The 26,210-nt window shown below is 50.7% G+C and overlaps 1 protein-coding gene across 2 annotated transcripts; it reads left to right on the forward strand.

Moving 5' to 3' along the window:
• The first annotated feature begins 246 nt into the window (after positions 1 to 246).
• Septin3 (septin 3) lies at positions 247 to 25,478 on the forward strand. Of its 2 annotated transcripts, none has more exons than XM_042698011.1 (11): positions 247 to 525; positions 5,874 to 6,065; positions 10,927 to 11,055; positions 12,028 to 12,109; positions 12,420 to 12,557; positions 14,225 to 14,342; positions 15,989 to 16,084; positions 18,139 to 18,238; positions 20,503 to 20,554; positions 21,577 to 21,670; positions 24,190 to 25,478. In XM_042698011.1, exons 1-11 carry the CDS (start codon positions 516 to 518, stop codon positions 24,253 to 24,255), a joined length of 1,077 nt encoding a protein of 358 aa, XP_042553945.1. In that variant the 5' UTR covers positions 247 to 515; the 3' UTR covers positions 24,256 to 25,478. The 2 variants fall into 2 exon arrangements, with proteins under 2 accessions (XP_042553945.1, XP_042553946.1); XM_042698012.1 differs by having other exon boundaries at positions 444 to 525; positions 18,142 to 18,238.
• Positions 25,479 to 26,210: the final 732 nt, after the last annotated feature.

The raw sequence follows: 26,210 nt of genomic DNA on the forward strand, positions 1-26,210 counted from the left end.
GTCAGGCAGGGGGTCCCGGGAGGGAGGGGCTGGGGGTCAGGCAGGGGGGTCCCGGGAGGGAGGGGCTGGGGACGGGATCCGAGGATGGGGCTGAGATGCGGGCGCTCCGCGCAGCCAGGCGCGTGGGTTCCGCGCCCCACACCCCCGGCCCCGGGCCCCGCCGCCGCCGCCGCCGCAGCCCAGCCCGGTGCCCGCCGGCGCGTGCGGGCGCGGGCGCCGCGGGAAGGGGCGGGGCCGGGCCGGGTCACGTGGTGCGGGTGGCGGCGGCGGCGGCGGCGGCGCGCGGGCAGGGGCAGCGCAGCGCCCGGCGAGCGAGCGGAGGCGGCGAGGTCGCGGCGGGCCGGCGGGCGCGGGGCGCGGGGAGGCGCGGCGGGGTCGGGCGCTCGGAGTGGGCGGAGAGCGCCGAGGGGCTCGGCCCGGCTGTGGGGCGGCTCGGCCCGGGAGCCCGCGCCCCGCGCAGCCCGGCAGCCCCGCGCCCTGAGCATCTCCCGGGGAGCGGAGACAAAGGAGGATTCATGTCCAAAGGTAGGATGCGGGCTGGGCCCGCGCGCCCCCCGATGGGCCCGGGCCGGCTGCCGCGGGGGAGGGGTGCGCCCGGAGCCCACGCGCCGTGACGTGCGTGGACGCGCGCGGCACACACCTGGAGACCCGCTCGGTTAAAGGGACAGCCGGGGAGAGAGGCGGAGACGCGCGGCCGCGGGCGGAGGGAGCCAGACTCCGGAGAAAGCTCCCGGCTGGAGCGCTGGACTTGCGCACGCGTGCATGCACACATGCATGCACGCACACATGCATGCACGCACACACCGACATGGGCACACACACATGCACGCACCTGCGCACCTACAGCTGACGCGGGAGCGGTGTGCTGACACACGGGCCCCTTCCCCGTGCAGGCGAGCCGCCGGCCCAGGCGGGCACCCGCTGGTGGTCTCCAGGGAGCCCCGTTGGCCTCCTCCGGACTAGGGGCGGGGGAAGGGGGTGACCCAGGGCCCATTGCTCCTGCAAAATAGGGAAAGAACTAAGACGTCTGTGAGCGATCCGGGGCAGAACTGGGCTGGACTGGAATGACCTCTGTCCCTGTAGTGATGGAGTGTGGAAAACTGTTGGGGTCTGGGGTTGGGATGGGGCTGGGGAAGACCCCTCCCTGCTCCAGCTTGAGGGAGAAGAAAGGGGGAGGCCAGCACTAAGCCAGGGAGGCAGGTGCTCGCTCTTCTAGAAAGACCCCCTCCCACTGCCACCTTCCCAACCGAGGGGTGGGGTCAGTGGGCCACAGACAAAGCCATTCATTTGCGGGCAGGAGAATAGCGCCCGAGCTGAGTCAGACAGACAGACTGACAGACCCTGTCTTCCTGGAGCCAGGGATGGGGCAGGGGGCTCCGGGCAGGGTGGGGGGCGCACACACAAATGTTCTCTTCTCCCGGGGTCCTGAACTGGGAGCTTAGCAGAGGCCCCAGGGACTCATCCAGCCAGGATGGCATATTTGAACTGCAGTCTGCGGCGACCCCCACCTTGAGCTCTTCTCCACCCTTGGGGACCCCCTCCCCCAATTTCTGTTGCAGGAGAGGGAGGAGGCCTTTCTTAGCAAGTATACCTGCCCTGGCTGGGGCGGGCTCTACAGCTGTGTGCTGGCCTTCAGGTCAGCCAGCTGCTCTGCCCCCGGTGCAGCATCTGAGGAAGAGGAAGATGTTTGAAGTGACCCCACCTTGCTGTGTGGCATTCATTCATTCATTCATCATCCATTTATTCATGGCTTAGTGCCTGCAGTATGCCAGGTACAGGGGGCCTAGAGATGAAACCAGCCAATACTCAGTGCCAGGTAATTTAAACATTAAAAAATTGTTATTGTAAAGGTGATATACAAAGGGGTTACAGTTACATGGATCAGATAAAGAGTACATTTCTTTATGGACAATGTCACCCCCAGTTTTTCTTTCCTGTTTCCACCCATAAGCTGTATAGTTCATTATCAACATAGTGTCCAGTGAGGAGTGTGTGTGTGTGTGTGTGTGTGTGTGTGTGTGTACACACATGCGTGCCAATACTTGGACTTGAATTTAGGGCCTCAAACTCTCACTTGGCTTTTTCCCTCAAGGCTAGCAGTCTACCACTTGAGCCACGCTTCTACTTCTGGCTTTTTGTTGGTTAATTGGAGATAAGAGTCTCATGGACTTTTTTCTGCTTGGGCTGGTTTTGAACCACGATCCTCAGATCTCAGCTTCCTGAGTGGCTAGGATTACAGGTGTGAGCCACCAGTGCCTGGCAGTGCCAGGTAATTTATATTCATGGTTTTGAATAACCTTCACAGTTACCCAAAAGGCAGGTTCCTATCCCTACATTTTTGGGAAGAAATCAGTCTTGTAGCAGCCATCCAGCTAGAATTCGAGCCTCAGTCAGCTGATCTACCGAAGTTGTTCTGTTGGGACCATATTGCTGTATGGCAGAGGATGGAGCTACAAAGTCCAACTCCAGAGTAGCATTTGTTCTGTGCCCTCCAGGTCTCCGTGTCCTTGTTAGGCACCCTCACTAGCCAGTGGAGAGCTTGGGGGTAATGACCTTGTCTGGGCATAAAAATGTCCTTGACATTAAGCATAGGCTTGGCGGGGTTAGGCTAGCCCCTAGACGTTCAGTTTCCTTGCATAATCAGGATCTGTCTTTTGGGAGTCTGAGTGTGTGTGTGTGTGTGTGTGTGTGTGAGTACTGAGGCTTGAACTTAGGGCTTGGGTGTGGTCCCTTATCTTTCTCACTCAGGGCTGTCGCTTTACCATTGGAGCTGCAGTGACACTTCCAGCATTTTTTTTTTTTTTTTTTGGGCGGGGGTCCGGTCATGGGGCCTGAACTCTGGGCCTGGGCGCTGTCCCTCAGCTCTTCAGCTCAAGGCTAGCACTCTACCACTTGAGCCACAGCGCCACTTCTGGCTTTTTTCTTTTTGCTTATGTGGTGCTGAGGAATCGAACCCAGGGCCTCAGGCATGCAAGGCAAACGCTCTACCACTGAGGCACCTTCCCAGCCCCTTCCAGCTTTTTTGGGTGGTTAGTTGGAGATAGGAGTCTCAGGAACATTTCTGCCCAGCTTTGGCTTCAAACCATGATTCTCAAATCTCAACCTCTTTAGTACTAGGATTAAAGGCATAAGCTGCTAGTGCTGAGCACATTCCTTTTCCCTCCCTCCCTCCCTCCCTCCCTCCCTCCCTCCCTTCCTCCCTCCCTTCCTCCCTTCCTCCCTTCCTCTGTGCTGGTAATGGGGCTTGAACTCGAGGCCTCATCCTCTCCCTTGGCTTCTTTGCTCAAGACTGGCACTCTGCCCCCCACTTCTGAGAGTGTTTTCTTAGGGTGCTGCACGTGCCAGGCCAGGGCTGGCCAGGCCATGGTGAGGACACATGCTTTATAAACTACTTTGAAATCCTCCCTCCCCTGGAGAAATACCAGCCTCCGTTTCCAGGTCTGTAAAACAGAAGCAAGAACAGCGCGTCGGGGTGAATGCACGCACAGCACAGCCTGGAGACCAAATGGGCTCAGCTTGTGGAGGTGTGAGGGCAAGAGGGAGGCCTGGCCTGTGTGGGCAGCGCAGGGGAGCGGGCACGGGATCTAGTGCAGGGGTGGGGGTTGCGGCCTGAGCCTGTGCAGGTAGGGGAGCAGGGCCAGGCTGCCAGAGTCAGCTGCTTCAGGCCCCAGCCAACCTCGCTGCCCTCCGGAGCCGCCTCGCTGGCAACAGCTTCCTGGGAAGCAAGAGGACGCCGTGCCAGGCCCTGGGGAAGTTCCAAGGCTTGGTCAGATTTGGCTGTGCCTGGGAACCTTGGGGAAGAACAGATTCCCGCCGGGAGAGGAGCGGGTGTGCGGGAAGGGGCACAGAGCAGACACCTGGCTGTGCTTGAAGAAGGGTGTAGGGAGGCGCTCCTGTTCCTCTCCCTCTTTATTTACTTATTCTTTTTTTGGTGTTGGTCCTGGGGCTTGAACTCAGGGCCTGGGCATTGTCCCCAAGCTTGCTTGCTTTATTTATTTATTTATTTTTGTCAGTTGTGGGGTTTGAACTTTGGCCCTGGCACTGTCCCTCAGCTCTTCAGCTCAAGGCTAGTGCGCTACCACAGCACTACACACTACAGTGACCCACAGCGCCACTTCCAGTTTTCTGGTGGTTAACTGGAGATAAGAGTGTTACAGACTTTTCCTGCCCAGGCTTTGAACTGTCATCCTCAGATCTCAGCCTCCTGAGTAGCTAGGATTACAGGTGTGAGCAACTGGTGCCCGGCCTGTTCCTGAACTTTTTTATTCAAGGCTGGTATTCTTCAACTGAGCCATACCTCCACTTCTGGTTTGTTTGTTTTTTATTGTGTGTGTGTGTGTTTAACTGGTTAATTAGAGATAAGAGCTGGAGATGAGTCTCACAGACTTTCCCGCTTGAGCTGGCTTTGAGCCATGATCCTTAGATCTCAGCCTCATGAGAAGCTCAGATTGCTAGCATGAGCCACCCTCTCCCCCTTGTCCATCTGCGGCTCCATCAGGCCTCCCCAGGAAGGGTAAGAATCTGCAGAGCGATGGCAAAGCTAGAAGGCATCCTCAGAAGAGCACGGAGTCCAACAGTAGCGTGTGAAATGAGCATCTGGGGCGCCTCTTCTCCCCACGTGTGTCCAGGTGATCCAGACAAGCAGTGAACCTAGACCCAGGACGCTCCCCATGGGGGGGTGGGAGGGGGGGACCCAAGGCTGCACAGAGCAGGGCCAGGCTCTTTTGACTTCTAAAGCTTTTTTTTTTTTGTTGCTGCCACAAAATACCTGGCATGCAGAATTTAAGGGAGGAAGGACTTATTTGGCTTGTGGTTCGGGAGGGTTTGGTTCATGGTTGCTTGGCCTCAGGTACTTGGGAGCACTGGAGCTGCGGGAACACCTGAGAGAGGGCAGAGCAGAGCTAGCCGTTGCTTATTGGTGAAGAGGAAAGCAGAGAGTGTGATAGAAAGAGGTCAGGAATGATATTTCCACAAAGACCCTTCCTCTCCTCTCCCTCCCAATGACCTAGTTCCTCAGCTGGATCTTACCTCCTAAAGTTTCCAGAACCTCTGAAAATAGCACTGCCAGCTAGGGATCAACCTTTTTAAAATTTGAGCCTGTGGGGGACAGACAGCTCTTATTCAGAGCATACCATCCCGTGTACCCATTTTGTAGATGGGGAAAATGGAGTCCCTCTAGTCTCAAACCTACCCTGGTGGACAGTGGCCTGATAACTATAGATTTCACCTGTGTGTGAACACACCTGTGATCTACATGTCCTACAGGCACCTTTGTCTCTTCCCTTCCTTGGATAGTCTGTGTTCCAGCCTCTGCCTTCGGCTACCTACCATTTTTAGAGTGTTGCCACCTTGGGCAATCGACTGACCTCATTCTGGTCCCATCTCCTACCAGCGGTCCCACAGACTCAAATGTATGGTTAGGAGGGTGTCCGGGGCTCATTCCTCTATTTTGCAACTCATGGAACATGGGGGACAAGAGAGGCTAGGGTGAGGGTTTTTCTGCAGAAGTTAGCTGCTCTGTTTCTTCAAACAGATAAGTACTAGTCAGGCACCTGTGACTCACAGGTATAATCCTAGCTTCTCAAGAGGCTGAGATCCGAGGATCTTAGTCTGAAGCCTGCCCTGGGAAGACATCTGTGAGATTCTGATCTCCAATGACCCAGCAAAATGCAGGAAGTAGAGGTGCTCAAGTGGTAGAGCACCAGATTTGAGTGAAAAAACCCAACAAGAGGGTGAGGCTTTGAGTTCAAGTCCTAATACTGGCACCAAAAAAGGGAAGAAAAGCAAAGAAAAAAAAAGAAAAATATTACCCTTTTCATGTGACCTTGGTTCCTTCCTCTCCCCTTCTGTTTCTCCGCCCCATGACTTTGCAGGGCTCCCAGAGACCAGGACGGACGCAGCCATGTCAGAGCTGGTGCCTGAGCCCAGGCCTAAGCCGGCAGTGCCCATGAAACCCGTCAGCATCAACTCCAACCTCCTGGGCTACATAGGCATCGACACCATCATCGAGCAGATGCGCAAGAAGACCATGAAGACCGGCTTTGACTTCAACATCATGGTTGTTGGTATGGAGGGCAAGGGGTCACTGAGCACCTGCGGCCGGCAGCACCAGGATGGCCTTGGCCCTGGGTTCTCTAGGGCGAGCTCATTCTAGGAGGGAGGTTGTGGTCTGCTGAGCCTGACTCCGCCTCCAGCTGTGTGTAGGCAGGCGGCCTCTTCAGCACTCCACCTGCTCTTTGGTTGGTAGTGTGGGAGAATCCCCAGCCCTTCCAGAGTTTTTTCTTTTTTCTTGTTTTGGTAATTGATACAGATTGAACTCAGAACCTTGCCCTAGCTAGGCAAGTGCTCTATCACGTGAAGTACCCCTCCCCACCCCAGTCTTCTTCCTGATCTTTTGTAATGCTTTAGTACTGTGTGTGAGAGCGCGTGTGTGTGTGTGCGCGCGCGCGTGCACGCATACATCCCAGTACTGAGGCTTGAACTCAAAGCCCTGACGCTTTTGCTTAGCATTTTTTTTTTTTTGCTCAAGGCTGATGCTCTACCACTTGAGGCCCAGCTCTACTTAACAGCTTTTGGTAGTTAATTGGAGGTAAGAGACTCACAGACTTTCCTGCTCAGGCTGGCTTTGAACAATGATCCTCAGATCTCAGCCTCTTGATTAGTTAGGATTACAGGTGTGAGCCACTGGTGCTTGGTAGTTCTGATCTTCTGTGGTATTTTAAAGCTTTAAGAAATTTTCCAGGGATTTGGTCCTCTCTGGGTATTAGGGAAGGGATTTTTCTACTTGGGCTGGCTTTGACAAACCATGATCTTCAGATTTCAGCCTCCTGAGTAGTTAGGATTACAGGTGAGAGCCACCAGTGCCAAACTCAATATTCTTTTTTTTTTTTTTTTTTTTGGGTCTGGTCGTGGGTCTGAACTCTGGGCCTGGGCGCTGTCCTTCAGCTCTTCAGCTCAAGGCTAGCGCTCTACCACTTGAGCCACAGCGCCACTTCCGGCTTTTTTCTTTTTGCTTATGTGGTGCTGAGGAATCGAACCCAGGTCCTTATGCATGCAAGGCAAGCACTCTACCACTGAGCCATCTTTCCAGCCCTGTTGTCTTTTTTTTTGTGTGTGTATGGTACTGGAGATTGAACCCAGGGCCTCTCACATGCCACCCCGACCCTAGCTCTTTTGTTTTTGCTTTGCTTTTGAGATAGGGGCTTCCTAACTTTGTCCAGGCTTGCTCTGGCCTCTACCTCCTGAGCTGGAATTACAGGTGTGACTCACCATACCCGACCTGTGAGTTGAGATACATACCCTGTGTTGAGACAGGGTTGTATTATGTAGCCCACATAGATTGGCCTGGGACATGGAACCCTCCTGCTTCAAACATGTAAGTGGTGGCATTTAGGCATGTGTCACCATGCTTGGTTCATAGGAAGTCAGCCTTTAGGTCTCTGCTTCATGTTGCTTCCTCCTTGTCTTCCTTGATGTCAGAGAGATTCCCTTTGCCGTTCTGTTACAGTGCCCTGTGGTTATCTCTTTATGGCGTGTACTCTTAACATATTGTAACTGGCTATTTATATTTAGGTCTCCCTCACACTGAACAACGCCTTGAACACATCCATTCTAGGGCAGCATTTGGCAATCAAGAATGCTTAATGCTGGCTTGGTACTGAAACCCTATTCTTATAGCCAGTGAAAAACAGGGGTGGAGGTATGGCACAGGAGTAGAATGCCAGCCTAGCAAGCACAAACCCTGAGTTCAAATCTCAGTACTGTTCCCTCTCCCCCCAAAAAAGATACAATCTCAGTTTTTGTTTTCATTGTGGGGCTTGAACTCAAGGCCCAGGCACTGTCCCTGAGCGCTTTTGCTCAAGGCTGGCTTTCTACCACTTGAGCCATAGCTCTGGTTCATTTTTTTTTTGCTGGTTCATTGGGGATAGGAATCTCATGGACTTTCCTGCCTGAAGCTGGCTTCAAACCATAGTCCTTAGAGCTCAAGTTTCTGAATAGCTAGGATTATAGGCATGAGCCACCCCATCTGGTTGTAGTTCTTTCTCTTTCTTTATATTTCTTCCTTGCTTGCAATTCTTCTCAGGGAGCATCTCTCATTAGTATATGTCTGTAATTTTTTTTTTTGGGGGGGGGTCTGGTCGTGGAGCCTGAACTCTGGGCCTGGGCGCTGTCCCTCAGCTCTTCAGCTCAAGGCTAGCGCTCTACCACTTGAGCCACAGCACCACCTCCGGCTTTTTTCTTTTTGCTTATGTGGTGCTGAGGAATCGAACCCAGGGCCTCAGGCATGCAAGGCAAGCACTCTACCACTGAGCCATCTTCCCAGCCCTATGTCTGCAATTTTGTACATGAATATAAATCCTGTGAATTTAGTTTGCTATATTGTTATTATCATTGTTTTGTTGTTGTTGTTGTTTGTGCTGGTACCTCTAGTTTGGCTGGCACTCTACCACTTGAGCCATACTTCCAGGTTCAGCGTTTTGTGGTTAACTGAAGATAAGAGTTTCATGGATTCTCCTGCTTGGGTTCACTTTGAACTGTGATCCCCAGATCTCAGCCTTTTGAGTAACTGTAATTATAGGCTTAATTCCAAGAACTTTGATAATCAAAGCATCACTATATATAAATATATATCTTTATATCTATAGCTATAGTTATATCAATATACTTGATGGACAAAAGACCTTATTAAACATTCTAGGCCAAGAGTGGCAAATACAGGCTATGTATCTATCTCTTATCCAAAATACTTGGGATTAGAAGTATTCTGATTTTTTTTTTTTTTTCTGGTTGTGGGGCCTGAACTCTGGGCCTGGACACTGTGCCTCAGCTCTTCAGCTCAAGGCTAGCGCTCTACCTCTTGAGCCACAGCACCACTTCTGGCCTTTTCTGCTTATGTGGTGCTGAAGAATCGAACCCAGGGCCTCATGCTTGCAAGGCAAGCGCTCTACCACTGAGCCACCTTCCCAACTCTCCTTTTTTTTTTCTTTGTTTTTTTTTTTTTTTTTGTCGGTCGTGGGGCTTGAACTCTGGGCCTGGGCGCTGTCCCTCAGCTCTTCAGCTCAAGGCGAGCGCTCTACCACTTGAGCTACAGCGCCACTTCCGGTTTTCTGGTGGTTTATTGGAGATAGGAGTCTCACGATCTCTCCTGCCCGGGCTGGCTTTGAACCGCGATCCTCAGATCTCAGCCTCCTGAGTAGCTAGGATTACAGGCGTGAGCCACCAGCGCCCGGCTTTTTTTTCTTTGTATTTTGGAATGTTTCCATGGCCATTCCTGGCTGATTCCTACTCTGAAATCTTAACAGTTCCCAAGTCATGTCAGTATGCAAGAAATTTTCCAATTTTGGGACATTTCAGATTTCTCACTTTCAGATTAGAGACGCTCAGCCTGTAGAAGAAGATACGCGGCCACTTCTCTGGGTGCTAGTGGCAGACAATGCTGGTCACGTGGCTGTGTTCAGTAATGAGTGCAGACAAAGCCATTTTAACAATCATCCAAGTGGCCTCATCAGCTCATCAGGAGGAATGAGAAATGCACCTTGTTTACCATCCTGGCCTCTGGCCATTTCTTCCCTCTTCACATTCCTATCTGTAAAGGAATTTCAGACCCGGGGATGAGAACAGCTGGTCAAGGGCAGTCAGGCACAGGACCACAGCTGGATAGAACCTGGGTGCTTGCCTTTCTTTCTACCTGGTCTTTTTTGTTTTGTTTTTTGTTTTTTTCCTAATAGACCAGCACCTCTTGGGTTTGCTGTCTATCTGAGTCCTCTGAAATTCCAGTTAAACTGCAGTTGCTAGGCCGTAGGACTGGGGAGGGATGTTTTCTATAGAATCTGGCGGTGCCAGGGCTCTTGTTCCTTGCAAGGCTTTCTGGTGTGATGCGTGGGTGTGCTAGTTTGAGAGGCTCTGCTGGGATGCACAGTTCTCAAGTGCATGCTAGCTGTGGAACTGCTCCTTGAAAAGTGCTCGGTCACAGACTTGGCGTGGTTGGAGGACGCAGAGGCGGGCGCTGTGGTCCTGCTTGCCCTTCTCATGGTACCCACTGTGCCACAGACTTTTAGCAGCACTCTGGTCTTCTGGGGGCACAATTGACAAACCACTGTATTAGAATAAAGAGTGGTCCTTGAGATTCGGGTCCCTGGACTTGCTGGGACTATGCATGTTATGTTGGAAGAGGATTCATCGCTCCAGGGCCATCTCAACTGGGGATAAAGATAGCTCTGCTGTGGGACTTACAGGGCCGATATAAAGATAGATTTTGCTAACAGATGTGAAAGTGCTCAGGCAGTGTCAGAATACTTTAGTCTGATTAAAGATGGATGGCTTGGTGTGGTGGCTCATGCCTGTAATCCCAGCCACTTGGGAAGTAGATATTGGAATGCTTGAAGTTCAAAGCCAGCCCAGGGAAAAAAGGTAGCAAGAACCCATCTCGACCAACAAACAGAACGTAGTGCTGCATGCCTGCAATCCAAGCTACTGGGAGTCATAGGTAGAAGGATCGTAGGTAGGAGGAGGCTGGTTGTGAGCAAAATGTGAGACTTTATCTGAAAAATAAAGCAAAAAGAGGGCTGGGCGCGTGGCTGAAGTAACGAAGTGCTTGCCTATCGAGGGCAGTGTCCTGAGTTCAGACTCTATTATTGCCAAAAAAATACCCCACGAGACAAAACCTTACGTCAAGGAAAACAAACCAAAAAACCCCAAACTTGTCAGACAGACAGAGAAGCTGTTCCCTCTCCCAAGGAAGGAGAGAAGTCAGAATGGTGAGATCCTCGCCAGGAAGGCGGAAGCTGTTTCCATCTGCTGCCTATGGCCGGGCCAAGGCTGGGCTGGCTCGAGCCAGAGGGACTGAGGGACGCCGCAGGCCGGAGGGAGAGTGGGGCACTTCCAGGGTGGGTGTGGTCCCCATCTTCCTCCTCTGCCTTACTGCAGGCCAGAGTGGGCTGGGCAAGTCAACGCTGGTCAACACGCTCTTCAAGTGCCAGGTGAGCCGGAAGGCCTCCAGCTGGAACCGGGAGGAGAAGATCCCCAAGACGGTGGAGATCAAAGCTATCGGGCATGGTGAGGAGGAGGTGGGGGCCCCGGCTTGTGCCAACAAGGGGCATGCTGGTGTGTGTGTGTGTGTGTGTGTGTGTGTGTGTGAGGGAGAGAGAGAGAGAGAGGGAGAGAGAGAGAGAGGGATGGTACTGAAGCTTCCCTCAAGGCTGGGTGCTCTACTACTTGAGCCACAGCTCTACTTCCAGCTTTTTGGTGGTTCACTGGAGAAAAGAGTCTTGTGACCTTTCCTGCCTGGACTGACTTTGAACCACAATCCTCTGACTTCAGTCTCCTGAGTAGCTAGGATCACAGGCATGAGCCACTGGTGCCCAGCTGGAACAGGGTCTCTTGGGGGAAAAGACATGCAACAAACAACTTCAAGGCAGAGTGGAATTAAGCCCAAACCCTAATGTAGCAAGACCCTCAGCCTGCTAGTTCAAGAAAGATGGGTGGGCCTAGCACAGGAAGAAGTAGGTCTTGAGTTGGCTGGGTGGTAAGGGCCAGATAGGATTTAGACAGAGGTAGTATAATAGAAGGAAGTAGGGAGGGCTCTCTACCTGTGTGTGTGTATGTGTGTGTAGGGGGGAGGAGGACAGCGTGAGCAAAGCCACTGAGTCAGGGAAGACCATGAAACTTGACTTTTCTGGCTTGGGCACCAGTGGCTCACACCTATAATCCTAGCTACTTAGAAGGCTGAGATCTGAGGATCGTGGTTCAAAGTCAGCCCGGGCAGGAAAGTCTGTGAGACACTTATTTCCAGAAAACCGGAAGTAGCCCTGTGGCTCAAGTGGTAGAGCAGTAGCCTTGAGGTGAAGAGCTGAGGGACAGTGCCTAGGCCCAGAATTCAAGCCCCACAGCTAACCAACACAAAAACAATAACTTGACTTTTCCAATCAGAAAAGTCCCTAAGTGTCCCCTGGCCAGGGGCTGCAGGACATTGGGACCAGCTGTAGAACTGATCTGACCTGTCTGACACCCTTTCTGTTTGTCCCCCAGTGATTGAGGAAGGTGGTGTCAAAATGAAGCTGACGGTCATTGACACTCCGGGCTTTGGAGACCAGATCAACAATGAGAACTGGTATATCTGCCACTGAGATTTCAGCCCTAAACACTCTGCCAGGAAGATAGGAACCTGGTGCCTCCCTCACCTTTGCCATTCTCTGCAGGTCCCTGGAGCCTGGGCAGGGCCTGGGTCTCCTGGGGAAATTTTGCCCTTACCAACCCAACCATCCATGGAGAGCCATCCATCGAGGAGGGAAGGGACTAAGGGAGAATCAGCCAGCAGGTGTCCTAGCCTGGCCAAGGACCTGAGCTGGAGGAAAGGGATTGTCTAAAGAGCTGCTCCTTGGCTTGGATCCCTCTAAGACGTTTTATTTCTGCCCTATCAGCTGGGAGCCCATCGAGAAGTACATCAACGAGCAGTATGAGAAGTTCCTGAAGGAGGAGGTGAATATCGCCAGGAAGAAACGCATCCCTGACACTCGAATCCACTGCTGCCTCTACTTCATCTCGCCCACAGGACACTCGTACGTATCAGCCCCTCCCGCACTGTGCCTGGCTCCGGGGTGTGTCATCCAGGCCTATGCTGGATTGGATGATCAAGGGTCACTCTCAGCCAGGGGCCAGAATATAGTCATGACCCCCGTGACCTTGTGATTCCCCAGGATTTTCACAAGAATGTCAGGTTTGCTTGGTGGGATGGTAAAAACTGCCTGGCGTCAGCTCCTATATTACCTACTAGTGTCCCAGCATAGGCTGGCTGAACCAGCTGAGAAAAGTTGGTGTAGGTAAGCCATGGATATTCATTTATTCAAAAGGCTCAGGGCCTGGGAGCAGTAAGAGGGGTAACAGAGGGGGGGCTGGTATCTTGGTAGGCTAGGGGACCCTGCCACCAGTAACTAGAAGGTCGCCAGCCCAGCAGGAGGAGCTATAGGTGTCTAGAGATGAAAGCTGACCCTGGCAGAATGTGCTGGAAACTCAGGCTGAGTAGCAGGTGGGCTCTATGACAGACAATAGGAAAAGGTAGAAGTCAGAGAATCCAATGCTATATCTATATCTATCTCTCTATCTCTCTCGCTATATAATTTTTTTTGGGGGGGTCCGGTCGTGGGGCCTGAACTCTGGGTCTGGGTGCTGTCCCTAGCTCTTCAGCTCAAGGCTAGCGCTGTACTACTTGAGCCACAGCGCCACTTCCAGCTTTTTTCTTTTTGCTTATGTGGTGCTGAGGAATCGAACCCAGAGCCTCAGGCATGCAAGGCAAGCGCTCTACCACTGAGCCACCTTCCCAGCCCCTAAGTTTTTATTTTTTTGCACTGATCCTGGGGCTTGAACTCAAGGCCTGGGTGCTGTCCTTGAGATCTTCTGCTCAAGGTTAGTGCTCTATCACTTAAAGTCACAGCACCACTTCTGGTTTTCTGATGGTTAATGGGAGATAAGAATCTCATAGACTTTCCTGCTAGGGCTGGCTCTGAACCATTATCCTCAGCTCTCAGCCTCCTGAGAAGCTAGGATTGCAGGTATGAGCCACTGGCACCTAGCTTCCAATGCTATTTTAAGTGACCTTCCTTACATCTTGTGACTGAAGCTCAGTTTGTAAGCGGATGGAGGAATTCAGCATGCAGCTGGTGTCCAGCAGGGAGGGAGAAGAGGTAGGACAGAAGAACTCTGGGCCAGTCCTGGATCTCAAGAGAGTATAGGTTTTATTCTTCTTTCACCTTTCCTATGGTGGGAGACAACTTCACTTAGTAATCCAACAAACTGGGCCTTCAGACTGGGGGATGGAAAGTCCTTAGAGCTGGTGGCTCACGCCTATAATCCTAGCTTTTCAGGAGGCTGAGATCTGAAGACTGTGGTTTGAAGCCCAGCTAGGCAGAAAAAAAAAATCCATGACACTCTTATCTCCAATTTGAGATGAATCCCCCAGAAAAGCCTGAATGGAGCTGTGGCTCAAGTAGTAGAACGCCAGCCTTGAGTGAAAAAGCTCATGGACAGTGAGCACTCAGGTCCCGAGTTCTCTGAGTTCAAGTCCCACTGCTGGCACAAAAACAAACAAACAAACAAAAGAAAAGGCGTGTTCTGAAGAGGTAGGGTGGCGTCTGGTGGAAAGGCAGGCTGAGCGTGGCCATGAGGCAGAGGGCCCCCGCAGGCCCGGCAGGCCCGGCAGGCTCTGACGCTCCCGCCTTCCCTGCCCCAGCTTGCGACCCCTGGACCTCGAGTTCATGAAACACCTCAGCAAGGTGGTGAACATCATCCCGGTCATCGCCAAGGCCGACACCATGACGCCGGAGGAGAAGTCTGAATTCAAGCAGAGGGTGAGAAGGCCCCTCCCTCCTCCTCTTCCTCTTCTTCCTCCCCAGGCCCTTCTTTCCCTTCCTCTGGGTCCAAGCCATTCTGTAGCTGTCATCTTCCTCCTTCCCTTCCACCTCTGACCTTCCCCCAGTAGGGTTGGTGATTCCCGGGGACCAAAGGTCAAAAGTGGCTCTGCTCCAGACTGCCCTCTTCCTATCCTTTGTACCTGGGCACAAAGATCACAGGGTACACGAATTACTGTGAACCTGAGTGCTCACTTTTTTTTTAGATGATGTATTTAATGACCTTATTCTTGTTCATGTAGTACCAAGGAATCAAACCCAGGGCCTCATGAACTAGGCAAGCACTCTATCATGGAGCCATATATATGTATATATGTATATATAAATAATTTTTTTTTTTTTTTGGTCGGGCGTGGGACTTGAACTCTGGGCCTGGGCGCTGTTGCTGTGTTTTTCAGCTCAAGGCAGGCGCTCTACCGCTTGAGCCACAGCACCACTCTGTTTTTCTAATGGTTTATTGGAGATAAGAGTCTCACAGAGTTTCCTGCCCAGGCTGGCTTTGAACTGTGATCGTCAGATCTCAGCTCCTGAGTAGTTAGGATCACAGGTGTGAGCTGCCGGTGCCTGGCTCATGGAGCCATATTTAACGTTACTGGAAAAACTAGACTAGTTGGTCAGTTAATTGCTCTTCAGTCCTCATCAGTGTCCTCACTGGTATTGGCTAGCTCAGTCCAGAGCTGGACACCCTGGGGAAGGGGAGAGATTGGATAGGAAAGAAGTGTAAAGACAGTTTGCTACCTTTAAGAAGCACAATTAGAGCCAGGTGCTGGTGGCTCACACCTGTAATCCTAGCTACTCAGGAGGCTGAGATCTGAGGATCATGGCTCAAAGCCAGCCGGGACAGGAAAGTCTGTAAGACTCTTATCTCCAATGAACCACCAGAAAACTTGAAGTGGTGCTGTGGCTCAAGTGGTAGAGCGTTCACCTTGAGCTGAAGAGCTGAGGGACAGCACCCAGGCCCAGAGTTCAAGCCCCATGACCGCCAAAAAAAAAAAAGTTTGGGGACAATGTCCAGGCCCTGAGTTCAATGCCCCAGTACCAGCACCAAATAAAATAAAATGAAATCAAAGCTGGCATGTCTGTATCTGTAATCCCAACCCTTGGGAGACAATAGCAGGAGGATTTCAAGTTTAAGGCCAGCCTGGGATACATAGCAAATGAGACCGTGTCTCCAACAATGAAACAAAGGAGTCCCTCAGAAGAGGCCTTAGATGGTGACCTTGACCTTGACCTTGAAAGGGGCAAAGGAAGAGGCTTTGAGCCATCAAGCCTCTGCAGTCCCTGGGCACTGCCCACTGGTATCTGGACTCAGCTGTGCGGCTTCCCCAAGGCCTAGGGGTCTGAGCCTGCCTCGAGACTCTCCTCTCAGGCTGGGCTGTGGTAATGGTGGCGTGGACTTGCATTGCTCAGCATCTTCCTGCTGCCTGGGACCTCAGGGTTCATAGATTGCTGTGGGTTAATCTCTCTGACTTCAGGGTATGCACGCACATGCACACACACACACACACACACACACACACGTGCACACACAAACACACCCAGCTTTCCATTATGACATCTGACTACCTTCTCCTCCTCATCTCTAGGTTCGCAAGGAGCTGGAAGTAAATGGCATCGAATTTTACCCCCAAAAGGAATTTGATGAGGATTTAGAGGACAAGACAGAGAATGACAAAATCAGGGTGAGTACCTGGGGGGGTCTGATCCTCACATGGTGGGGGAGGGGTCCTTCTGGGTACCCGGAATGTGTCACCTGTGTTTCCTCTTCAGACCCCTGGGCATTCTTGCTTGACCAGGCTTGGGGTGAGGAGGAGAGGGAGAAGGAGGAGGAGCAGGAGGGGGAGGAGGGGAGGAAAAAGGAGAGGGGGAGGAATGGACCTGGATAGAACTAACACAGAGCAGCTTCCTGCACAGGAAAGCCTACATTTCTGCCTGTCTCCACACCCCACTACAGTATGGGGCTGATAGGACCCCAAGCAGGGAAAGCACTGGGCTGGGGCCATTGGAGTCTGCACTAGTGAGACTGTGCCTCAGTTTCTCCCTCATAAAATGTGGGGCAAGGAGGGATAGCTCATCTTAGCAAATGTAATTTGGGGAGTGTGTGTGTTGGTGTGTGTGTGTGTGTGTGTTTCTAGTGTGTGTTTCTAGTCCTGGAGCTTGAACTCAGGGCCTCGGCACTGTCCTTGAACTTTTTTTACTTAAGGGTAGAGCTTTATCACTTGAGCTACAGCTCCACTTCTGGCTTTTTGGTGGTTAATATGTAACGAGTCTTATGGACTTTTCTGCCCGGCTAGCTCAAACCAGGGTCCTCAGATCTCATCCTCTGAGTAGCTAGGATTACAGTCATGCGCCATTGATGCTTAGCACAGGTCCCTTTTTTTTTTTTTTTTCAAATTCTTTATTGAGATTAAATGATTACATAATCTCTCAAATTTCACAATATTGTGGGATAGTGATGCTTAGTTAAAGTCACAAACACATTCTAACTTTCATGGGGCAAATTATCTGTCGTGGTCTATAACATGTATGAGTTCTATGAGCTTTGCAGTACAGTTATTTCTTCCACATCGGGTGATATGTACATTTCCTTTGTTTTGCATAGCATCAGCTGTTCCCTCTTTCCCACTTGTTCCCTCCCTCCCATGGCTGCCATTGAGTTGCTTAGTTCATTTTGATCAATGTCCAGTGCAGCTGATGGGTCTCACTGTTATATGTTTTTCCCTGATTCCCTCTAGTTCTGTGTCATCCTCCTGGTTTCCCTCCAGTGTGCACATATATACCATATATGTGATCAGCAGCATGGGGTTATTTAGTAGTGATTTGACCAGATGAGTGGAAGTCCTTTGTTTCTAAAGTCTTGTTAATTTTGTCATATCAACTTATGTTTTGGATTTAACATCCACTTATCAGGGAGACCATGTGCCATTTGTCTCTTTGCTCTTGGCTTACCTCGCTCAACATGATTTCTTCTAGCTCCATCCATTTCCCTGCAAATGCCATTATTTTGTCCTTTCTAATGGCTGCATAATATTCCATTGTGTATAGATACCACAATTTTTGGATCCGTTCATCTGGCACAGATCACTTTTATAAAGTGTTTCTGAAATACTTGGCTTCACTGTCAGAGAGCATTCTACGCACATGCGCACTCAGCTTGCACAGTTCACTGGTGTGCCTTGAATGAAGGACCACACACAATAATGCTCCCATACAGTTCTTTTTTTTTTTTTTTTTGCCAGTCCTGGGGCTTGAACTCAGGGCCTGAGCACTGTCTCTAAGCCCTTTTGCTTAAGGCTAGTGCACTACCACTTTGAGCCACAGTGCTACTTCCTCATGAGACTATCTCACTTAACTACCAAAAAATCCAGAAATGGAGCTGTGGCTCAAATGTTAGAGCACCAGCCTTGACCATAAAAGCCAAAGAAGTGTGCCCAGGCCTTGAGTGTAAGCCCTAGAACCAACACACAACCAAAAACCAAACGATAGTTTGAAGGAAAGCTGACTCAGTGAAGTTAACCAGCCAGGCAGTGATCAGGATTGTATCCAAGAATCCTGACTCCCATTCCAGTGCTCCTTTCAAGGAACAGAGGTTGGCCCCTGCCACCAGTTCTGTCACTGCATATAGGTATAGGTCAAGGTGAGATTTCTGGCACCATTTACTGTCCTGCTCTTGGATGATCAGGTCAAAGGAAGATGACTGCACATGTGTGTCTGGTTTGTTTCTGTCCCCATTCAGCAGGAGAGCATGCCTTTCGCTGTGGTGGGAAGTGACAAGGAGTACCAGGTGAATGGCAAGAGGGTCCTTGGCAGAAAAACTCCCTGGGGGATCATCGAAGGTAATAATCCATTGCAGCTTACGGAAGAACTGGCTGCTGATCAAGTACTCAGCAACCAGGTATTAAGAACGCATCAGCAGGTCAAGGTCCTGTCCTGGGATGCACAGTACATAATTCATGCCAGCCAGACTCTGCCTGGAAGGAACTTTATATTTGTGCCAGTACTGGGGCTGGAACCCATGGGGCCTCACACTCTTTTTTTTTTTTTTTTGGGGGGGGGGGGTGTCTGGTCGTGGGGCCTGAACTCTGGGCCTGGGTGCTGTCCCTCAGCTCTTCAGCTCAAGGCTAGCACTCTACCACTTGAGCCACAGCGCCACTTCCGGCTTTTTTTTTCCCTGCTTATGTGCTGCTGAGGAATCGAACCCAGGGCCTCAAGCATGCAAGGCAAGTGCTCTACCACTGAGCCACCTTCCCAGCCCCCCTCACACTCTTGCTTGGCTTTCTTGCTCATGGCTGGAGCTCTACCACTTGAGCCATGCCTTCAGTCCATCATTTTGCTGGTTACTTGGCGATGGTGTCTTGCAGAATTTTGTTTTCTGTTCAGGCTGGCTTTAAACCTCTTATCTTCTAGGTGTAAGCCTCTTGAATAGCTAGGATTGTAGGCATGAGTCTCCAGCACCCAGTGTGCCCTGGGATTTTAAAAAATAATATTTTTTCCCCCTTGTTTTCCTTGAAATGGAGTTATTTCTAAGAATGTGTGTACCCCTTGTAAGACCACAGAAACATGTCTTAATTGTCTTCTGTTCCCACAATTCTTAGCAAATGGTTTAGGAAATGTGAGTACTCCATCTATGTTGAATTGGATTTTCCATGTACCATGTAGCATATGACTTTTTAAAGATGACCCTGTGTTAAATTCTCTCTCTCTGTCTCTGTCTTCAATATGGAGATTTGCACTCAAGGCCTCTTGCTTACTAGACAAACACTCTACCCCTTGAATCACATCCCCAGATCTTTTTTGGCTGATTGCAGGAATATACTACCATGTCCTACGTGTTTCTTGAGATAGGGTCTAATATTTTACCCATGCTGGCCTCAGATCCGGATCCTCCTATCTCTGCCTCATGAGTAGTTGAGATTACAGGCAGGTGCAACTGTACCCAGCTCTTCATCCTACTTTCACTTAGATTAGAAACTATACATTAGGTCTTGGCAAGTTCAACTCTCTGAATGTTTGTTGGTTTTTTTTTTTCTCTCTCTCTCTGTTTTTTGTTGGTTCTGGGGCTTGAACTCGGGGCTTGAGCGCTGTCATTGTACTCTTCAGCTCAAGGTGAGCGCTCTACCACTTGAGCCACAGCACCACTTCCGGTTTTCTAGTGGTTTATTGGAGATAAGAGTCTCACGGAGTTTCCTGCCTGGGCTGGCTTTGAACCGCGATCCTCAGATCTAGCCTTCTGAATAGCTAGGATTACAGGCGTGAGCCACTGGCTCCCAGCTCGTTTTCTCTTTTGTAAATGATAAAAAGGACATTTTCTATTACTACTGTTTCACCAAGTGTACAATAGTATAACACCATGCCATTTCAGCTGCTTAAGTATTTCTTCAATGAATAACATTTACTGCACCAGTTGGGTGCCAGTGGCTCACACCTGTAATCCTGTCTACTCAGGAGGTTGAGATCCAAGGATGACAGATTAAAACCAGCCTGGGCAGATAAATCTGAAAGACTCTTATCTCCAGTTATCTAGCAAAAGGTGGAGGTATGGCTCAAGTAGTAGAGCACTAGCTTTGAGCAGAGAAATCGAAGGAAGAGTGCACACACACACGCACACACACACACACACATACACACACACACACACATACACACACACACATACATACACACACGCGTGAGTACACCAGGCCCTGAGTTCAAGCACCTCCAACACAAAGCACAAACTCTAGTGTTCCAAAGCGTGAGTAAGGTTCCTGAGGGCTGGGAAGGTGGCTCAGTGGTAGAGCGCTTGCCTTGCATGCCTGAGGCCCTGGGTTCGATTCCTCAGCACCACATAAGCAAAACAGAAAAAAGCCGGAAGTGGCGCTGTGGCTCCAGTGGTAGAGCGCTAGCCTTGAGCTGAAGAGCTGAGGGACAGCGCCCAGGCCCAGAGTTCAGGCCCCACGACCGGACCCAAAAAAAAAAAGTAAGTTTCCTGAGGGGTTCCTGAGGGGTTACACAATAAGCTGTCCCTGTTCTCTTTAAACGCCTCTGTGGTCCACACAGAAGCCGCCTCCTGTTGTAGCATTATGAAATGACCACCTGTTTTCTCTTGTTTCGTTCATAGTGGAAAACCTCAGCCACTGTGAGTTTGCCCTGCTTCGAGACTTCGTCATCAGGTGAGACATCTTCCCTCCCCTGTCTGGACTGCAGGCTCATGATTTCAGTTGGGGACCATCCGCTCACACTTCTGACACTCCAGGTCTCTTTCTCCGCTCCTCTTTCCTCTTCTCTCCTCTCTCCTCTCTCTCTTCTACTTCCTCTCTCTCTTCTCTGTCCTCTTTTTTTGGGGGGAGGGGTCTTGTGGCTTGAACTCTGGGGCTGGACACTGACCCTGAACTTCTTCTACTCAAGGCCAGTGCTCTACCACTTGAGCTACAGTGCAATTTCTGGCTTTTTTGAGTAGTTTATTAGAGATGAGAGTCTCATGGATTTTCCTGCCCAGGCTGGCTTTGAACTGTGATCCTCAGATCTCAGCCTCCTGAGTGGACAGGATTACAGGTGTGAGCCACCAGCGCCCGGCTCCTCTCTCTTCTCTCTCCTCTCTCGTGTGCTGGTACTGGGGCTTGAACTCAGGGTCTTGGCAGCACTTTCTCTTAGCTTTTTCTCTCAAAGCTAGTGCTGCTCTATCACTTGAGCCACAGCTCCACTTCCAGTTTCTTGGTGGTTTCTGGAAATCAGAGTCTCATGGACTTTTCTGAGGATCTCAGCCTTTTTTTTTTTTGTCAGTCATGGGGCTTGAACTCTGGGCCTGAGTGCTGTCCTTCAGCTCTTTAGCTTAAGGCGAGCACTTTATCACTTGAGCCACAGCACCACTTCTGATTTTCTGGTGGTTTATTGGAGATAAGAGTTTCACGGACTTTCTTGCCCAGGCTGGTTTTGAACTGGAATCCTCAGATCTCAGCCTCCTGAGTAGCTAGGATTACAGGCGTGAGGACCAGCATTTGGTTTATTCTCCAGGTCTCTGATGGCGCTTTCTGCCTCAGTACCAGCAGAAGGGGCTATGGGATGATCATTGGCCGTCTGGAGTGGGTCTCATACGGGGCCCAGTCCACGCGCGTGACCTAGCTTCACAGGCCAGTCACCTCTTCCTCTGCTTGCCGTTAATCGCATCCCCTGTCTTCTCACCCGTGTCCTCCAGGACCCACCTCCAGGACCTCAAGGAAGTGACACACAACATCCACTATGAGACTTACAGGGCCAAGAGGCTCAATGACAATGGAGGCCTCCCTCCGGTGAGCGTGGACACAGAGGAAAGCCACGACAGTAACCCATGAGACCCCTTCCTTCTCTGTGTCATCACACACACCTCACTTCACACACACACACACGCATACCCCAAATACCACCTCCCACCTTCCTTTCAGCCCTGTCCCACAGGCCTGTTTGTGGAGTGTCTTGTGTACGTTGTATGTGTGTGCATGCATGTGTGTATATGAGGAAAGCCTGTACATGTGTGTGTGTGTGCGTGCATGTGTGGGTGTGTGTGCTAGGGATGGGGTATTTTCATTGCCCTACCTTGTAAGTCTGGTTCCCCCATGCCTGTCCATCCTCTGTCTCCTCTCTTTGTACCTCAGAACAAAGCCCTTTGCCCCAGTCCAGAGGTTCTAGGGGAGCTTTTATTTGAAAATGATGGGGGCAGGGACGCCACAGGCAACTCCTTACCTCTAGCCCCACTCAGAATGGGGCTGACAAAGATTTTCTAAGGATAGGTGGCTGAGCTAGCTGGGGTGCAGGGTGACTTCAAGACATTCTTCCTTGTGAGTGGGGCTGGTCCAGGGTGAGGTCAGGTCTTTCTTGAGGCGATGAAAAGGAAGGTCACCGGCTGCGGAGAAGCCCGCCTGAGCTTCGTTCTCGAAGAAGGACTTAGTGCTTTGGTCTATGTCAAGGTCACTGTCCCAAAGCAACGTACCACCTGTTGCCACTGCAAACCGCTGCTTTCCACGCTTGCCTTGCCTCTGCGCTGGGGCCAGTTGTCTGCCTCTGCTTTCTCCCTCCTTCCCTCATCTGTTTATGCATTCATATATTCATGTATTCATCTGTTCCTTCTTCCTGCCTGTCTCTGCCATCATTCGCTTCCTTTTAGACTAACCCACGTAAGATTTGTCGCCATATTTAGAATTTATGCCCAGTCTATTTCCAAAACACGACTTTCGGCTATCCTGAACCAAAATTGCAACCAAACTGGACAGTGATAAACTGAGATTTCATGAAAAGACAGAGGTAGACAAGAGTAAGAAAGGTTCTGGAGCTGAGTGCTAGAACTGACCCTGACCTTGGAGTGTGCCAAGGCAAGATGGAATCTGGGGTTACCCAGTTCCCAGTACCCTGTTCAGGAAGCATATGTGCAGGTTAAGAGACAGTTTTTTGGGGACATAAGTTTCCAGAAAAACTATTGGAAATGAGGTATAGCATTACTCTTAGTGGTTTGGCTTCAGAGACACTTTTTTTTTTTTAATTGGTCATGGGGCTTGAACTCTGGGTCTAGGCGCTGTCCCTGAGCTCTTCAGCTCAAGGTGAGTGCTCTACCACTTTAGCCACAATGCCACTTCTGGTTTTCTGGAGATAAAGAGTCCCATGAACTTTTCTGCTCAGGCTGGCTTTGAACCACAATCCTCAGATCTCAGCCTCCTGAGTAGCTAGGATAACAGGCATGAGCCACCCGTGCCCAGCCAGAGACACATTTTTTTTCTTTTTTTTTTTTGGTCGGTCGTGGGGCTTGAACTCTGGGCTTGGGCACTGTCCCTGTGCTCTTCAGCTCAAGGCAAGTGCTCTACTGCTTGAGCCACAGCGCCACTTCCGGTTTGCTACTGGTTTATTGGCGATGAGTCTCATGGACTTTCCTGCCTGGGCTGGCTTTGAACTGTGATCCTCAGATCTCAGCCTCCTGAATAGCTAGGATTACAGGTGTGAGCCACCGGCGCCCGGCCAGAGACACATTTTTAACCACATTTCCCTTTTCTCTTTTCGTCCCTCATTAAGCTGCACACATGTCCCTCCTTTTTGCTTTTGTGCTGAAGTGAATTCCCTTCATGTCTGTCTGTCTGACTGCTTTTCCCTACTACCCCTTCCTCCCACACATGTTTTCCAGGACACCGGAAGCACACACTCAGCCTTTCCCACGATCCCTGTATTTATGAATGTAAATACTCCCACTGTGTATTACCCAAATAAGTTACCCCCTTTTTCCTTTGGCCTATAAGATTACTGAAATGTAAGGCTGGGAAAACAATTTAGCTTCCTAGTTCATCCTAAATTGGGCCTCTCTGAATGCCAGCTTTTATAATCCCAGTCCCTTACCGTTCAGGTGCTAGGGGGAAAAGGTAGACACTGACGATGCTGGTCAGTGAAGAAGGAGGAAGAGAAGTGACCAGCTCACCGGTGCTCCTTATTGTGTAGTCTCAATCTTTTCCTGGAGCCTGATTTACCCAGCTCCTGCTCTCCTTTACCCAGACAGTGACTCCCAGGATTGGCGCCTGGCAGGCTCCCACCTTGCTACGTTGCAACCACCGAGGGTTCCTTATCTCCTAAGAGCAAGTAGTCTTGGGGATGTACGACTGGGCATGTAGGACCATGAAGGAGAACCTCAAGGGGTGAGGGTGGTGGGCGCTGGGAGAGGCTGAGTTAGGAGAAGGGTGCTTGGCACCCCGAAACCTTAGCCTCAGTCTCCCTGGAGAAGCTGTCTTATGGGTCTTCTGCCAGCTGCTGGCCGCCGCACCCTCAACCTTTCTCCCCCTCCCCCTCCGCCCTGCAGGGAGAAGGCGTCCTGGGCACTGTGCTTCCACCTGTGCCAGCCACCCCCTGCCCCTCTGCTGAATGAAGGCCCTTCCAAGCGCCGCCTCTCCCTCCATTCTCTCAGCTGTTACTGCTGCAGACCAAGCCCCTTTTAGCGCTGTGCTGTCCCGCCCACCTCTGTCCCCGCCCCTCTCAGTCCGGTGGGAGGGGCCAGCTGCCTCTCTTGGACGGGTGTTTCCTCCTTTGGCCAAACCACCCCCCTCCTCCCAGTGGAGTGGAGTTCTTGCTCTCGCCCGCCTGCCTGCACTGCCCTGCTCCATCGTCTCTGTCTGCTGGTCCCAGGTCATCTGTAGGGAGAATGAACTCACCCGGAGCTGCTTCTGCCTTTGCAAACCCAAACCAGCTACTTGTAACGGGCTCCCCTGGGGCGGGCATAGGGACAGCATGGCTGCTATTCATTCATCTGCATGAGCTACTCTTGGCTTCCTTAAAGGCAACTTAAAGTCAGCAACTTTCATGTTTATCAGCCTCGTTGAGATCAGCTGTATGCACCCCATGTGGGATGAGGGCTTGCCTTCATTGCCTATCAGGATGGATTACTCCAGCTGCTGGGGAGCAGGGGCTAACCCAGTGTGAGGGAACACACCCTCCTCACCACATAGTGTGAACACTTAGAGTGGGGTTGCCCAAAGAGAGATTGCTGAAGTTGACTTCCTTATTTCGCAAACTAAAAAAAAAAAGGAGGAACTAGACCTATGAAATGGCAGAAATTCACAAAAATACAAAGAAAGAAAAATAGCACCCACATACATTTAGCAGTAAGAGGATCTTTATCATTTTCCTTACTACTATAATTTCCCTCCCCCTCCCCCACCTCCTCCGTTAGCCTGGCCACAGGTGGTCACTGTTGGCTAATGGAAAATACCCATGGAGGGCAAAGCCCCCCCCCCCATCAGATGCATGAATGTTTGTGAATGTTGGCTGCCACTGCCTACACTGTCTTTTTAGAACCCTTGCCCAAACTGCTCCCCCCTCCCCCACAACTCCACCTTGACACAACTTGCTTCAGAGGCTGGTGAACACATGGTTCATTTTGTCTACAACCAAGTCTTCATGGAACAAGAGGCCCAAGCCTAGGGGAGGCAAGAACGACCCATTTCTGAAAATGACCAGTCCCCAGCCAAGCTTTTGGTGACATTCTGGTGAAATTCCCCAATGGAAAACAAAGCAACAGAAACTTCAAACTGGCCATGTAAATGTTGCTAGACTTTATGTGTTGTATAACTAAATATTGCTGTTTGAACTATAGCTGCCTGCTTTGTTTTTCTTTTTGGACTTATTTGTGTTCTTTACTCCTTGATCAAATTAGTTATTATCATCTCACTTAAGAGGATGGGGCTGAGCTGGAGAAGAAAGAAGTAGTAAGAGATATTAGCCGGTGCTGATGGCTCACACCTGTAATCTTAGCTACCTGAGAGGCTGAGATCAGGAGAATCTCATGGAAGAGTGAATTTGCCCACTCTATTATTAAGACTCCATCTTAATAGTAGAAAGATGCTGGGTGGGATGGTGTGCTGCACTGTCATTCCAACTTCTAAGGGATGCCTAAAATAGGTGGACCATGGTCCAGGAGTGCAGCCAAGGCAGGAAGCAAGATCCTATTTCAAAAATTACCAGAGTGGCCAGGCGCCAGTGGCTCACGCCTGTAATTCTAACTACTCAAAGAGGCTGAAATCTGAGGTTTGCAGTCCAAAGCCAGTCCACGCAGAAAAGTTTGTGAGACTCTTACCTCCAATTAACCACCAGAAAGCCTGAAGTGGCTGTGGCTCAAGTGGTAGACCACTCACCTTGAGCTGAAGAGCTCAGGGATGGTACTTAGGCCCAGAGTTTAAGCCCCATGACTGACAAAAAAACAAAAAACAAAACAAAACAACAAATCACCAGAGTGCTAGGTGTTGTTGGTTCGTGTGTATAATCTTAGCTACTCAAGAGGCTATGTTGGAGGACTGAGGTTTGAAGCCAGCCTAGGAAGGAATGTCC

This window comes from Dipodomys spectabilis, unplaced genomic scaffold (genome assembly GCF_019054845.1).
Source record: "Dipodomys spectabilis isolate Male_0828 unplaced genomic scaffold, ASM1905484v1 ptg000230l, whole genome shotgun sequence".
Classification (NCBI taxonomy): Eukaryota; Metazoa; Chordata; class Mammalia; order Rodentia; family Heteromyidae; genus Dipodomys; species Dipodomys spectabilis.

Bases quoted from the DNA above. Each gene is read 5' to 3' on its own strand.
- Septin3 (XM_042698011.1), top strand. The intron at 12,558-14,224 runs GTACGTATCAGC...TCCCTGCCCCAG, and splicing joins ATCTCGCCCACAGGACACTC to CTTGCGACCCCTGGACCTCG. The intron at 21,671-24,189 runs GTGAGCGTGGAC...TCCGCCCTGCAG, and splicing joins ACAATGGAGGCCTCCCTCCG to GGAGAAGGCGTCCTGGGCAC.